Source organism: Chiloscyllium plagiosum, unplaced genomic scaffold (assembly GCF_037043375.1).
Source record: "Chiloscyllium plagiosum isolate Xiang-an unplaced genomic scaffold, Cpla_swu_hap1 HiC_scaffold_3, whole genome shotgun sequence".
Taxonomy (NCBI): domain Eukaryota; kingdom Metazoa; phylum Chordata; class Chondrichthyes; order Orectolobiformes; family Hemiscylliidae; genus Chiloscyllium; species Chiloscyllium plagiosum.
Genome location: NW_028270141.1, coordinates 47,205,494 through 47,222,039, shown reverse-complemented (window position 1 = coordinate 47,222,039; position 16,546 = coordinate 47,205,494). Strand labels below are relative to the sequence as shown.

Genomic DNA, 16,546 nt, shown 5'->3' with positions numbered 1-16,546 from the left:
GTACTCTGTTCAAGAGGCTGTTGAGAAAGGACTCATTCCCCTAGAGTTCAAAGAAAGACTGCTTGAAGCAGAGAAAGGGGTCACAGGGTATTTTCATCATGGCAAGATCCTGTCTGTATTCCAAGCCATGGAGAGCAAGCTGCTTCCAAGTCAAATTGGAAGAAGGCTGCTTGAAGTTCAGATTGCAACTGGAGGAATCATCGACCCAGTGCGGAGTGTTAGATTACCTTTGGCGACTGCATGCAAGCAAGGTCTCCTCAACCACGACACTACCCAAAACCTGTATAAGGTGCTTAATAACATGAAAGGCTTTCAGAATCCAAACAACACCAAACAAGCTATGCATTACGCAGAATTGATGAAATTTTGCGTGGTGGATTTAGAAGGGAATTATCTTCTCCTCCCCTTTGGGACCCGCAAGATATCCACTCCATCCCCTACAAGGCCTAATACTATTTCAGTGGTTGATACCAGCACAAAGTCAGAAATAACTTCATATGATGCGTTTCTGAAGTACTATATTGAGAAGCAGACCTACCTTGAACTTTCAGCACTGCAGTCCCAGTGGAGGGAGACCATTGACAAGGGCAGCAGTGAGTATTTTCTTATTGACAGTAACTCTGGAAGGCAGTTCAGCCTCAATGATGCTTTAACCCAGGGTCACATCAGCCAAACAGAACTTAATAAATACCGGGATGGCCACATCACAGTGACTGAGCTGGCTGACATGTTGATAAGCAGAGCCTCTGTAGTTTCCAATCCCAATAGTCCAATTGCAGGCATTTGGAATCCTAACAGCTGTAGAAGAATTTCTATCCTGAAAGCTATGCATCAGAATTTGGTGGAGAGGCTGACAGCCACTCGATTGCTTGAGGCACAGGCTTGTACTGGTGGAATAATTGATCCAACAACTGGGAAGAAATTCTCCATTTCGGAAGCATTGCAGCGAGAGTTAGTTGACAGTGAAATTGCTGCTAGCATCCAAAAATCTCAGCAAGCTTACAGAGGTTTCCTTCAACCTGGGACACAGGCAATCATATCAACTGCAGAAGCTGTGCACAAGAACCTCTTGGGTCATGACCTCGGTCACCGATTCCTTGAGTTACAATATTTGACTGGCGGGCTAGTGGATCCAAATCTTCCAGGAAGAATCTCCTTAGAAGATGCTCTGAGAAGACACCTTATTGATGACAAGACAGCTCAGAGATTGACAGATGAAAAGATGCATGCCAAGAACTTGGTTTGTCCCAAGACCAAACAAAAGATTTCATACAAAGAGGCTTTGGCCAGAGCCATATTCGACTGCCACACAGGTTTGAGACTGCTGGAAGCAGCTGAATATTTTTCTAACACTTCCGCTTAATTGCATACCATTTTGTTTCCCATCTCCTTTTGCCACACACTTTCTCTGCTCATGTATACACTATAGCAGCTGTGTAACATCTGGCTTTGGTTTGTTAGAACATGAACATTTTAGATTCCAGCTTCTATGTGCTTGAACACTTGGCAATCCTCCAGTATCTTTTCCCACTGGACATTCTTCACAAGCTGATCTAACATTTCAGTGTCACTATGTGTTTTGACTTCGGGAGTACCATGATTAAGCCTGATCTGGAAACCACAGGATTAAATTCAGCCACATGTTCTCCGACAGTTGTTTTCTTCCTTGTCCTCCAAGCCTTGAGTTGCTGAGCCTGATTTCCATACTTACACCACCTTTCCGCTGAGATCTATTAACTTAATATAGACATAGATTGACCTTCTAGTCAACTTGGAATATCCCAGTAAATGATCTGGTTATTAACTGAACTGTTGTGGCATATAACCTACATTTGTGTCACTTTTCTTCCTCACCTTTCATCATTGTCTTTCTACTTTGCTGTTACAATTTAAATTCGAAACATTAACTTGCGCTCTCTCTCCATGGATGCTGCCTGACCTGCTGTGATCTCCAGCATTTGTTGTTTTCAGTACAGATGCACCTGCAGTAATTTGCTCCTTCAGCACAAATTCAGTTTGCTTCTCACTTAGTTGACCAGAATGGACACAAATGAGAGCTGTTGAGTGATTTGCATGGAATCCTGGTCAGAATCACATAAGAGTGCCAATGGTGTGAACTGGGACCTGTGGTTAGATTCTAGATCTGATCCTAATCCAAAGTTACAATAAAAGGTATCCTTAATGCGATGAAAAGATTTAGACTCCACAAGAGTGTATAGAGATTATTCCAACTGATACGACATGGATAGATATATATGTGGCAGGTGGATTAGTGAGAGTGAAGTTATCCTCTCATGTCGGTCACTTTCTGCCACTTTGTTTGTTTGAGCATCCATAACATGACTGGTTGCCCCAGTTGTCACAAATAATGCTGACCTGTTCTGTGTTTTAACACCCTGAGCATTTGATGCTTCAACATCCAAAAAACACGATTGTCCATTTTTTGAAATTCATTCAGTTTTTATAGTGCACCTTGATTGTCCTTGGGAATGTTGCTGAGCCACCTGCTTGAAAGCTCTAGTACATGTGAAGGGGAAAGGTGAGGGGTCCACAGTGCCGTATCAGTGCTCTGTAGTGCTCAAAATTATGGAGGGTTTTGACCATATGTGAGGAGAAACCATACTGTTCAGTAACCGGTGGATAAAGCTTCAAGATATGTAATTGGCATAATAGCTGGGAGGCATCAGGAAACTTCATGCTATGCATTATTTTCTGGAATGCAAAGATCTGCAGGCAATGGAAGCAGATTTAGTAGTAACCTTCAAAAGGGTATTGAATAAACATGTAATAGTGAAGCATTTGAAGGATTATGAAGTGTGTGGGATGAATCCGAAATCTCTTTAACAGATTTGCCATAGGCATAATGGGCTAAACGATCTCCTTCTGTACTACAAGATTCCATGAATTTTTGTGATCATTGTAATGAATAATATAAGGAAAATTGGGCTATTTTAGCTCATAAAGCTAATTTTTCCTTCAACGTTTTGCTCATGAGCATTACACTTTTAATGTTCTGGTGAATAGATACACTAAAATTGCATATTAATGCTCAAAATAGGATTTGGAAATAAACTATAAAATGTAAGCTCCTTCAGTAGGTTCCTTTTAGTAGGTTTTGCTGCAAAATTAGTTTTGTCATAACCACCTAGCCCCCTGCGAAATTTAGCCAGCATCCTGCTGTCAAAGGAGTCCTGCCAAGCTGCTGTAATACATCATGTGTGGAGATGGTACACACTGCTGCCAGCAGATGCTGGTGGTGGAGAGAGTGAATGCTTAAGGTGAGGTGCCAGTAAAGTGGACTGCATTGTCCTGGACATGTCAAACTTCTCAAATGTCATTGGCTGAAATCTTCCAGGCAAGTGGGGAACACTCTATCCCACATCTAACTTATGCCTTGTAGTTAGTAGACACCTGTAGATGGGTTGGGGGATTGCAGGGCATTTATTTGTGATTGCAGGCTGTGGATGACACTGGCTAGGCTAGCTTTTCTTGCATAACTCTACTTGTCCTCCACAGCCACCTGATGAAGGAGCGGTGCTGCAAAAGCTAGTGCTTCTAAATAAACCTGTTGGGCTATAACTTAGTGTTGTTTGATTTTTCACTTTGTCCACCCCAGTCCTACACCGGCACTTCCACATCATGTCCTCAAGTAGATGGTGGTGACTTGCCTCCTTGAATAATTGCAGTCCATTATCAGTCAGGAGGTTGGTTTTTGCTGTAGGACTTCAAGTCTCTGACATGCTTTTGTCATCACAATACTTATATGGTGAATCCATTCAATTGCTGGTTAATAATGACTCGCCCAGATCATTAATGCTGTGGTAATACTGCTGAATGTTGAGGGCTGATAGACAGTCTCTCACTTGTCATGGTCTATCACTTACTTTACATGAATGTTATAGGCCAGCCCCAAGCCTGAATGTTGTTCACATCTTGCTGTATATGTATATGGAGTGCTTTAGTGTCTGAGGAATGTGAAAGATTCTAAACGTTGTGCAATCATTGTCAAATATCTCCCATATCTAACCTTATTATGATGGAGAAAGACCAATGATAAAGCAGCTGAAGATGGTTTGGCCTTGGAAGCTAACGTGAGGAATTCCTGCAGCGATGTCCTGGTGCTAAGATGAATGGCCTCTGATATCATAACTATGTTCCTTTGCATTAGATGTGGTTCCAAGAAGTGGAGACCTGCCCCATTTCCAATTTTGCCTCTTCTTGTGCTTATCATTATACACATATATGTCTGTAATGGAATGTATTAAAACATGCTACAGGGCATGAACTTAATAAATTTTGCCAGTCGTCTTGATTTTTTAGTAATGTTTTACTGTATAATCAAGTCAGAAATCTCAATACCTCACCCCACAACCATGGTTCATCTGACTCACAACACAATGACAATTTATTGCACCTTAAATCAAGTAAGATATCTGGCAAGGCACTTCGCTGGACCATTGTGAAACAAAATAGAGTACCAAGCCAAATAAGAAGATATTAGGTGAGGGAACCAAAAACCTGGTTCAAGAGAGATGTTTTAAGGAGAGTCTTAGAGGAGGGAAATGAGATCTAGAGGTGTAAGAAGGGTATTCCAGAGTTTGAGACCTAGTCAACTGAAGCCTAATGGTGGAGCAATTAAAATTGGGGTAAGCAATAGGCTAGAGGGTTGTGAGACCAGAGATGAGAAGGATTGGGAAGGTAAAGCTATGGAGGGATTTGAATAAGATCCTTATTTATATAAAGAAGCATAAGGGTGATCGGAAATGAAACTAGGTGCAAGTTAAGACATGGACAGAAAAATTTTGGGTAGTCTCTACTTGTAAAGAGAGTAAAATATGGGAAACCAGTCAGCAGAGCATTGGGACAGTTGAGTCTCGAGGTTAGGAAAGCATAAGTGAGAATTCAGCGGATGAGCTGAGACAAGGGCAATGTTGAGTGATGTCATAAAGTTTAAATGGTGCAAGTATATGGTCAGAAGCTCATCGCAAACTATTGTGATGCCATGCTACCTTAATATCACATGGTTGCCAGGGAGGGGCTTGAGGTCTGTCGTTCTGGAGCAGAGCTTGTAGCATAGACTGCAAACTATGTTCTAGATTTTGTAGATAAGGCTGAACCACTCTCCAACACACTCAGACTTAGATATCACTTGAAAACTGACCAATGAGAAAGAGTCCACCCTACAGATTTAATATCCGTGGGCAACATTAACATTATTGAATCCTGACAGAATGGAAGCAGGCCGTTCAGCCCTTTGAGACCATACTGACCATACAAGGAGCATCTGATCCACACCCACATTTCCCATGGGCATTCCACCTAGTCTGCACATTTGTGGACACTATGGGCAATTTAATACGGCCAATCCACTTCACCTGCAGATGTTTGGGCAATGGGTGGAAACCGGAGGACCTGGAGGAAATCTAAGCAGACACTGGGAGAATATGCATACTCCACAGACAGTCGCCTGAGGGTAGAATTGAATCTGGTCCCTTGTCTGTGAGGCAGCAGTGCTAATCACTAATCCACCGTGCCACCCTAACATGGGTAGATTCTACCCCTCAATGGGTAGGAGGTCCTACCTTTGCAAGCTGCCAGCCAAGCAGATTAAACAGCAGTTCCAATCCTGGCAATGTCAGATCTTGGGGCTGGGTATTGCAGGCAGGACCACAAAGAAGGCAGTAATGGACCCTGGACAAAGTCTGGGTCCTGGATTGAGAGGAGAGGGTTTGGGCTAGGTTAGGGAGAGGGAAGGGGTAATGGTTGGGAGGGTGCTTGGTTGGTGTTTGAAAGTGGACATGTACGAAGGAAGTTTCTAGGATTGGGGTGATGGTGCCCTTGGTGCACGAAAGGCACTCCCCATGGACAGTGCCCCATCTATTCCGTCTGCCTTTTTCTTAGCTGCCTACATCTGCCCATACTATCTGGGGCCATTGTATTTTGACAAGTTCAATTGGCCTTTAATTATTTAGTGATATATGATGGATGGGCTCTCGATTTTGGTACCCACCCACTTGAAATATTATGGTGGGTGTACGTGAAGGTTTGTTTGGAAAAACTCTAATTTTATGTACATCCACCAACCTCTGTCAAAAAGCACACCTCTCTAGGGCATGTAAAATCCAGTTTAGTGGTTTTATTTAAAAGGAAGAAAACTGTACACATCCAATAATAGATGTTGAGTAAGATGATGGGTAAGCAGTTCGGAGAAATGGTGAGGTGGATCTCGATATCTTCAGCACATGTGTAAACCTAGTATAGTCCCTTTGCATTCTGTTAATATAGGGCAGAATGTAAATGAGAAATAGGAGGGGGCCAAGGACAGCAGAAATAATGGTATAAGAACAGGAGGGGAAACCATTATAAGTGACTCCGGTTATGAATTGATAACTACTAATAGAACCTGGTATGTACAGTCCCTCTCTCAACATCCATAAGATGTTAGAGGATGGTAGTGTGGTCAGCCAGATCCAAGGCTGCAGGCAAGTTGAGGAGTAGCAAAGTTCTGCAGACTAGGAGCTCCCAGCTATGATCCAAAGTCTGATCTGAGCAGAGGTATGTGTCAAGTCTCGACAGTGCCCAGTTAGCGAGGGAACTCAATTGCTCAGGTTTCCTGTTCCTGAAATGCTATCCTGTGATCCCTTGTTAGGAATATCCTCTGTCACTGTTGAACAAGGAGCAGGATTTGGCTCCACTCAGTCAGTACATTGGTCAAATACCCTGACACTGTTGACATCTTAAGCTCGCACATGGTCATGATCAAGGTCAGGAGGGACTACCAGGAACTGAATTGTCACTATCTAATTCTACAAGACCAAGAAATCAACAAACTGAGCTTCTGATCTTGAAGTGGATGCAAGATTGACTGCCGTTTGAATAAAATGCTGGATTTACCTTCCCATTCCAGCGACTGTCTTTTGCTCAGCAGTAAGGGTGGAGACAGAAAATTTTAAGCAAGAATATGAAGACTGATTTACAACAGACCTTTACTAAAAGAATGAGCAGATTTATATAAATGATTTGGATTGGAATATAGGAGGAATGGTTAGTAAGTTTGCAGAGAATGATGTAGTGGATGGTGATGAAGATCATCTCAGTACAACAGGATCTTGATCAGATGGGCAAAGGAGTGGCAGATTGGAGTTTAATTTAGACAAATATGAGGTGTTGCATTTTGATAAGGCAAATCAGGGTAGGACTTCTAATGGTAGGTAATGGTAGGGTCTGGAGAGTGTTGCAAAACAAAGAAACCTTGGGGTGCAGATTCACAGTTCCTTGAAGGTAGAGTCACAGGTAGACAAGGTAATGAAGAAGGTGAAAGAACTGTGGATGCGTGAATCAGAAATAAAAACAGAAATTAGTGAAAAAGCTCAGCAGGTCTGGCAACGTCTGTGAAGATAAATCAGAGTTAACGTTTCAGGTCTGGTGACCCTTCCTCAGAACCCAGTCACCAGACCTGAAATGTTAACTCTGATTTCTCTCCATAGATGCTGCCAGACCTGCTGAGCTTTTCCAGCAATTACTGTTTTTAGTATTGAAGAAGGCCTTTGGTGCACTTACTTTTATCAGTCAGTTCACTGATTATAGGAGCTGTGGCTGTACAGAACATTGGTTAGGCCACTTTTGGAATACAGTGTTCTCTGCTATAAGAAAGATGATGTTAAACTTGAAAGGGTGCAGAAAAGATTTACAAGGATGTTGCTGGGGATGGATGGTTTGAGCTACAAGGAGCGGCTGAATAGGTTGGGAGTATTTTCCCTGGAATGTTGGAGACTGAGGAGTGACCTTGTAAAAATTTATAAAATCATGAGGGGCATGGATAGGGTGAATTGCCAAAGTCTTTTTCCTAGGGTAGTGGAGTCCAAAACTAGACGGCTTAGGTTTAAGGTGAGAAGGGAAAGGTTTAAAAGAGACCTATGGGGCAACCTTTTCACGCAGAGGGTGGTATGTGTATGGAATGAGCTGTCAGAAGAAGTGATGGAGGCTGGTGCAATTGCAGCATTTAAAAGGCATCTGAATGGGTCTATGAATAGGAAGGGTTTGGAGGGATATGGCCAAATGCTGACAACTAGGACTAGATTAATTTAGGATATCTGGCTGGTATGGATGAATTGGACTGTACAGCTCTATGACGTGATATACAAGGGTTGTTGCTCTCTTGTTGATTCTACTGTAAAAGAGATGAGTGTTTAATTCTCAATACTTGATCCTTTCCAGTACTTTGAGCACTAAGTTGTTCATCAAAAATTTTTTTAAAAACTAGATACGTTAATTCTTCCAGACATGCCAGTGTGAGTGGACTTATTTGCCATTTTTAGCATGAACACTTATTCAGTAAGGGAATGCTTTTGGAGATCACCAACGGGTAGCTTTCTGCTCTACCTTACCAACCTCGTTAAAGAGGGATGACTATCAAAGATATTTTCCAGATATTTCAGCATTCCACTGTTTTGAAAGATTACCACTAGTACACTGTAGCATAATTTATAATAAAACCCTTTGCAGTTTGTAGTCCAATTGCTGACTTGTTTCTTAATAAAATAATGCTCTTGTTTGAATTTTTCCTTGTCTTCTGCTTGAGAAGTCATTTTCAGAAGTCACACGACACCAGGTTATAATCTGAAATCCCAAATCAGGTGTAGCTGACAAAGGAGCATAGCACCGAAAGCTTGTACTTTCAAGTAAACCTGTTGGATTATAATCTGGTGTTGTGTGACCTTTGACTTTGCCCACCCCAGTCCAACACTGGCACCTCCACATCATGATGAGTCATTTGTTACATGCTGCCGTTTCATTGTAACTATATGATCTACATGTACTTGGAGATGTGCTGTGTAGATATTGCTATTGTATTGTTGCAAAATCAACCACAGAAAACCTCTTCAGGGGCAATGTTATGCATTTGAAAATAGAAACTCAGGATGCCCAAAGTCCATAATTGGTTCATGCAGCATTTAGAGCAGGAGCTTCATGTTTTAGGATGTACCCTTTGCATTAAAGTTCAAACTAAGAATCAGATCAAATGGAAACTACTATATTCAGTTTTGTGAGCAGTATGTTTAATTCTGTATGTTTACGGCTTGGCGTTTATTCCAGAAAAGTTTCAGTTTTGGTTTTCTTTCTTTGAAATGCCATCAATACAGTTGGTTCTGCTATAACCCGTGTTTCTTCAACGCAAATTGGCTTTAATGCAATTGAAGAATTTAAACTGTTATTTACAGAACACAAACTCTCCTTCCCTGCATTGGCTATAATGCGATTCAGGCCCCATTAGATTAAATGGAACAGTTATTGCGTGATTTTCTTATAATGCAAGATCGCATGAGAATGGAACTATATCGTTATATCAGAACTGACTGTATTTGAATTATATCAAATCATTGCTCTTAAGTTCCATGTCAATCAATTTGGTGAAGGATAGGTGATTAGTGTTTTGAAATGTAATGACCTGTGGTGGGTACTTAGGTTTGATTATCACTTTGCGAGAAGTAGTTAAGGTTCCATATAATGGATGGTTTTGTTTTGAAAACTTCTAGAAATCGGTAGAAGAGGCAAAGCAAGAGCATGTTGATAAAGTTGGCGAATTGTTGAAATGGGTGTCTGAGAAGAGCAAGTGCTTGGCAAAGAGACGACTGGCATCTCCTGCAGCGGAGCCTGGTGAAGTGGAAAAGTCGCTTTCTGAGAATCAGGTACTATAGATTGCCTAATTTTAAATTTGTACATTTTTCACACAGTAGGTATACATACAGACCTACATGTTAGGAGCAAAAGTAGACATTGATCCCTTTCAGCCTTTAATAGGCTGGCATATGAGAGGGTAGAGTCAATGTATACATAACAGCATGCAAGAAGTATTGTTTTTGAGAAAATGCCATTTTAAATTACCAATTTAATGCAACATTTTTAAGTTGCATCACTTTCCTTTGTGGATGGGTGCATCCAAGTGGGAATTTGAATTGGCTGTATGGTGACAAATGAACATCTTGGTACAGAACAACAAAAATAATAACTTGGAATGATGTTGTGCCTTTCATCTTGTACTAATATTCCAAAGCATTTCACAGGAATATAATAATACAGAACTTGATACGGTGCTGTGTGTGCAGTTGTGAAAATGGGTGACCAAAGGTTTGGTGAGAAGTGGAAAGGTTTCAAGGCAGAATTTCAGGACTTAAGCAACTGGAGGCATGTCTGCCTGTGGTGAAGTCAGTAATACACCAGAGCTAGAATTATAGAAGCACTAAACAGAGATTGGGGCTGGAGGAGATTGCAGAAATAGGGAAGAATGAGATTTGCACAATAAAATAACTCCACAGAGACTGATATCCCATCAAGTCACCCTATATTTACAAAGGAACAGCCCTTGACTATCCTGATAAAGGGCCTTTGCCTAAAACGTTGATTTTCCGGCTTCTTGAATGCTGCCTGACCTGCTGTGCTTTTCCAGCATCACTCTAATCTTGACTATAGTGCCGCCTCATACAGAGTCAGGCACCAGAATGTCAGCATTTCTGACATGTACCCTTTTTATATATCAGCCACGGCTCTCTGATTAGACCAGATTAACAGCCTCAATCAGGGAACTAATATTCTATGAGGTACTCCTAGCTGACCTTGTTACAATCACTACATCCCTCCCACTCCGACTCAGAGGACATGGACTGGTCCTTTTTCTAGGAGAGTCACCTAAGGTGCGATACGGATGGCATGTAATGCATGGGAACTCACTTTTTTCCGGCAGGAGCCTCCTCGGTAGCTTCATCTGGCAGGAAATGACGTTGTGGCAGATGAAAAATGAGTAATATTCTTGACAGCCTGTAGAGCTGCAGCTTTTCCTGTCATTAGGAGACTAACTTTCCCTGAGGTAGCAGATACTAAAATCTTTCAAGAATTAACTGACATAGTTGAGAAATATTGTGACCCCAAGCCTCCTCTAATTCTGAGACACTCTTACTTTTACTCTGCAGTTCAAAAATCCCAATAAGAATTCCCCTGATTCTTGACTAGGTTAAGATGACTGACAGAAGCCTGTGAATTTGGTTTAATTTTTAATGAGATGCTTGGAGACTGTCTGATTGTGGGATTGATGATATAACTATGCAAGAAAACCTGAAAGCTGAAGCACATCTAAACCTCAAACTGACACCACAATCGGCTTTATTGTTGGAAAATGCAGCAAGCGGAGCAGATGATTTACAAGGTATTCTGATGGAATGGACACCTTCACAAGTCTAACTGAGGTTGGGGAACACCACTTGACTGCAGGAATTACATAATTGCATAGCCTCACTCAGGACACATCCTGGTCAGAGGAACTCTACGTTGGCTCACAGCAAAACCCCAAAACAAAGCCCAACCTCCACCAAACAGTTAACATCTTTTCAGGATCCTAGCCAGTAAGCCATTGTAGTTGTTCTTGGTATGCAGACTCAAGACAGCAAAAGATTGCTACTAGACTTAAATTGAGTAAGATGACTCCTAGGCTGGTATCCCATCACCAAGTCACCTTTTATTTACACGCAAACAATCCTGACTATAGTACTCCCTCATACAAAGTCAGGCACCCCAGAGTCAGTGTCCCTGACACTTAATCATTTTATGTCAGTCAAGGCTCCCTGATTCAACCAGATTAACAGACCCAATCCAGGAAGTCAGATACTATGATCTCCAATTGGACGATCTTGGTACAATTACTACATACACTAGGATGAGAGTTTTAAAATCAAGGTAGATTGGCAGTTCTCCAGTGCTTTGGTTAATGCCTGGGTCATTTCAGGAACTTTGGAACTGTAGACCCATTGGTGAAACTGGAATTCTTTCTACTTATTTCTACCAGGCAAGATTGCTTCCAGCCAGATGATCAATGCCTGATGCTAATGAATTTTGTTTATAGCAGGGTACATCTTAATTCTCTTGTAAGTCCTTAAATTTGGATGTTTGTCAAATTATGTCAGAATAGTTTGGTCTTGGTGAAGTGGGGTATCATAACTAAATGTTTGTTACCCCAGGCTTGAAAGTGACAGAAGAGAGACACAATGCTGAAGATGTTTGTCTGGCTCTCTTCAGGATTGGACAAGAAATGAGACTTAGAATGAGAAAAGAGTGCTAATTGGTTGGTCCATAATTGATTTGGAGATATAGCAAGAACTAGTTGATTAGGGACATTATGAATTGTGAGCAGAAGGAGGCTGCTGGGCCCTTCAACCTTGTTCCATCATTCACAAAAAATCCTTATTCCTATTCCCACCTACCTCCAATAACCTTTTACTCCTTTGCTTCTCAAGATTTAATCTACGTCTAATTAAGACTATTCAAGGACCATGATTTTCTTGCCTTTTGAGCAGGAGAGTTCCATAGACACTCAAGCCCTGTGAGAAAACATTTTCCATATCTCCCTTTTAAATGAGCAACACTTTGTCGTTATACAGTGACCCATAGTTCTAGCTTTTCTCACAACAGGAAACATCCTTTCCGCATCCTGTCAAGACCTTATGTTTCTACTGAATTGCTCCATACACTTCAAACCTCCAGTGGACATAACACAACCAGCCCATTCCAGGAATTAATCTGTGAAACCTTTGCTGAGCTGTTTACAACACATTAATATTCTTTCATAAGTACAGAGACTAGTAAACCACATGGTACTCTGTATATGTTCTCACCGGTGCTTTGTATAACTGAAGTATAACCTCCCTACTTTTGTATTGAATTCCCCAAACAATAAACAATAACATTATATTAGCTTTCCTAATTAATTGCTGTACCTACATGTTAACATTTGTGATTCATGCACTCGGACACCCAAATCCTTTTGCAACTCAGCGCTCTGCAACCTCTCACCAGTTAGATAATATGCTTCTACCTCTCTTCCTACCAAAATGGACAATTTCATGTTTTCCCACATTAGGCTCCATTTGCCAGTTCTTTGACCACTCATTTAACCTGTCTTTATCCCTTTGGAGCCTTCTTGTTTTCTCTTCAGACCAGGCAGTTCGGCTCTAATGGATCAGTGTAGTCAGTGATTGGTTCAAGTCATGAGGAATGAAGCAGGGGCTAGTAATTTCAATAATCTCTTCTTCAATTAAGACAGTGTAATGTATTGCCAATTTCCTTTTCTGCCTACAAAGGACAGGGTCTGCATGTGAATGTAAATTCAGTTCTCATATTATATACCAATCCATAAACGTATTTTCAAAGCACCAAATTGAATAATGTGATTGGGTTTTTGGAAGTAACATCATTAGAACAAGATGCCTATTCCTACTTTAATTTTTTAAATTTTGAGAATTGCTGTCCAAAGATGATTGGATAAATAATGAAAGGGAAGACGTTACTGACCTATTAGAAAGGAGTGGGGTAATGGAATAGCCACTCCAAAAAGGCAAAATGGGTTAAAAACTTCTTTCCATACTTTGTTGTTTTACAATTCACTTCCTTTTGTATCACAAATTTATTTGAAGTAGCCAAATCCCCAACATTACTGGAATTTTTGTTTCGTGGATTCATTGAAAAGTAACTGTGTGAACTTTGCCTTTGTAGGTTCAATGATGTAGGTTCAATTTTTTTCTTTCCATCACCAAAAAGGGAAAATGGTGGAGTTGGGATGGGTAAAACCGAGTAAGTGGTCCTCAGATGGTCTTTCACCCCTACTAAGCAGCTCAAAATAATATTGGCAGAAGTCTGTCAATGGTTTGCAACTGATATGTGAGACACTAATGTTTGGTTTGGTTTTCAAACCAAATGATGTAACCAACTGTTCTTTGTTCAATGCCCAGAAAAAGAAAGAATAATGTCTGTTTAGCTAATTAAGAGACTTTCTCACTGACTTCCTGCCAAGTCTTCACCTAATTCAGATATCTCAATTCTTTTTAAATTTTGGTCATGCATCAGTTCCTTATGAAATATTTATCAGCTATATCACTGCTGCACTTGTACACTGACAGGGATTACTTGTATTAAAGTGCTGTCCTCTTGACTAGTTTTCCACCCTGCTGAAATAACGCCACAGAGGGCGGTATCCCATCACCAAGTTGCACTTTGTTTAAATGTGGAGAGCCCTTGACACTTGAACTTGCTCAGAGCCACCTCTCAGAGTGAATAGAATCTCTGACACTCCTGGTAGGGCTCCCTGAGTGGAACAGGTTTATAGCTGCAATCAAGGAACTCATACTCTTGGCTGACCTTGTTACTATCACTACACCGCACTGCTCAGTAGAGAAAATTTTTCAACAATTATGACGGTAATATCTTACTATTTTAGACTAAAGATGAAAAACAGTGCAGAAGGAGGTCATTTCACCCACTTTTCCTTTTTGAAAGAGCTATGAAATTTATCCCACCTTCCTGTAGTCCTGAACATTCTTCCCCTTCAATTACTCATACAATTCACTTTTGGAGAAGTATACTTCTTCCTCCTCATCCCATTCCCCAAAATCTCCCTTAACTTGGGACAGGAAAAGACCTTTCAGTTTCTTGAGCCTATTCTCATCAAGTGTGTCTGATGTATATCTTAACTCCACCTACTCTTCTGATTCCATAACCAGTAGATAGATATTTGTTTGTCAAGTGTATTTATCACAGATTTTAAATGTTTAATTGACCCCAGACTCAACAGATTCTTAAAGTGTGGGAAGCATTGCAGATTTCTACACCCCTTTCTGTGTAGAAATGGTTCCTCACATCAGCTTTAAACTGTCAGTACATAATGGATGAATGTCTTTGAGGGAAAAATGTGAGCTTTAGGACATCTCAGAATAAAACAGAAACTTTCTTTAAGATATAATTGACCTCATTGTTATTCATTATTTGTTCCAGGTGCTTTGTGTGGAATTGTCAAACAAGAAAGATGAGATTGCTGAAGCTATCCACACGACGCAGATATTCTTGGCCAAGCACAGTGACAAGTTAGTTTGTTCTTTCTATTTGGTATTTTCAAGAGTAGATAGAAATACAAAATGGGTGTAATTGAACATGTGAAAAGGAGAAAATGGGATACATCTCTATCGCCTTCACCACTGTTTGTAACCCTTTACCTTGTGTTCTGGGCTCAATGCTCCTTCCCCTCTATTAACATCATAAAAACCATTGTTTTCCAACCCTTTTGCATTCGGAAGAAGAGTCATTTTGGGCTGTTTTTCTCCAGCATTTTCTGTTTCAATTAAGACAGATGCTAACTACAGCAGATGCCTGATTTTTGCCCTTCTTGTGAGCTTTTATTCTCAGCCCATTTTGGGCAGAAAGTCCTTATTAATAGGATTCCATTACAATAGTTCCTGGTAGTTTTCAGTAACATTGTCTGAGGGTTTCTTTCTGGAGGCAAGTGATTGTATAGTTGGTGCTGAAATATATTCTTTGAGGTGCATTATAACTGAAGCTCTTTGCCTAATGTTCTGACACATTCTCTGTTGTCTCGGTAACTAGAAATCAGCCAAGGGATAGCTATCTGCTTCTTCACTTCCTCACTGAGAAAACTCTGCTAGTGCATTTTCTTGTGCAAGTACTGACTTCTTTTAAATCTGGTGGCCATTTGCCCCAATCGATTAGCACATACTTGTGAGACCGTGGCCATAAGGAACTTAGATTGTGATGGATCATTTTGGTTTAAATCCTCCACATAGCAAGTTCATGTTAATTTGGTCTTGTGGTGATTTATGTGTCTGAAGAATTTTTATTTCACTGGATTGTTAATGCTGGTAGCTCATTTCTACACTTTTTAAAATGTAGGATATCGGAAGAAGATAAACAGCAAACTGAGAAACAGCTTGAGTCTCTTCAGGAAGCTTATGATAAGTTGTGTGAGGAGTCTTCTGATGGCGTCCAGCAAATGCAAAGTACACTAGCTGAAGAGGCAGTGGAGAAGGTAATGATCAACTTTGGGTTCAGGAGATGTTTAAAGTTGCATTTCTGCAGCAGAGCAGAATTTGAGTATGGGATACCTTGTCATTAACCATCCAAAAATCCTGAATTTAATTCAGTTGGATTGTTCATGAAGATGGCATCAATCAAAATAAGCTAATGCTTTCAAACTTTTGACAAACGTTTTTTTAAAAATAACTGCAACAGTGATACCCTCAGAGATGGATTTCCTTTGTTGAGTGAGAAAAGGAGGACTTTTATTTAGCTTTGTAAAGAACTCCACTACTGTATGCTGTAAACATGCATAGCATGGTTATCACAATGTTGAATACCTAATTCTTCCCTTTTTCTGTAAACAGAAGCATGGTGCTTAAGCTCTATAAGTACACAACGAGTCATGTTACAGACTAAAAATAACGCTCTTTTGCTTCCTGTTGTGACTAACCCTTTAAAATACATGGATGATACTTTTGCATTAAAGGATATGCATGCAGGACATTTTCTAAAAAAAAAATTACTTCTGCCGGCATCAGTACTGGGCCTCACTTTTGCTGTTGCATCGCTAATATTCACCTCCCTGGTAAGTACACATTATTGTATCATCGTATCGCCATAATTGAAGTGTGTTTTGCATGGACGGGTTCTGAAGAGCTTGGAGGTAATGATTATTTGGTGTTTGTATTTAATTATG

General features: G+C 40.5%; 1 protein-coding gene across 20 annotated transcripts in view; it reads left to right on the top strand.

Annotated features, from left to right (window-relative positions):
• Window positions 1–16,546, top strand: part of dst (dystonin) — a 617,802-nt gene that overhangs the window by 319,884 nt on the left and 281,372 nt on the right. For all 20 annotated transcript variants that reach the window (XM_087979186.1, XM_087979173.1, XM_087979215.1 and 17 more), the window contains 3 exons: window positions 9,537–9,689; window positions 14,815–14,903; window positions 15,724–15,859. In XM_087979186.1, coding sequence (XP_087835312.1) covers window positions 9,537–9,689; window positions 14,815–14,903; window positions 15,724–15,859 — 378 coding nt within the window. The remainder of the gene's footprint in view (window positions 1–9,536; window positions 9,690–14,814; window positions 14,904–15,723; window positions 15,860–16,546) is intronic.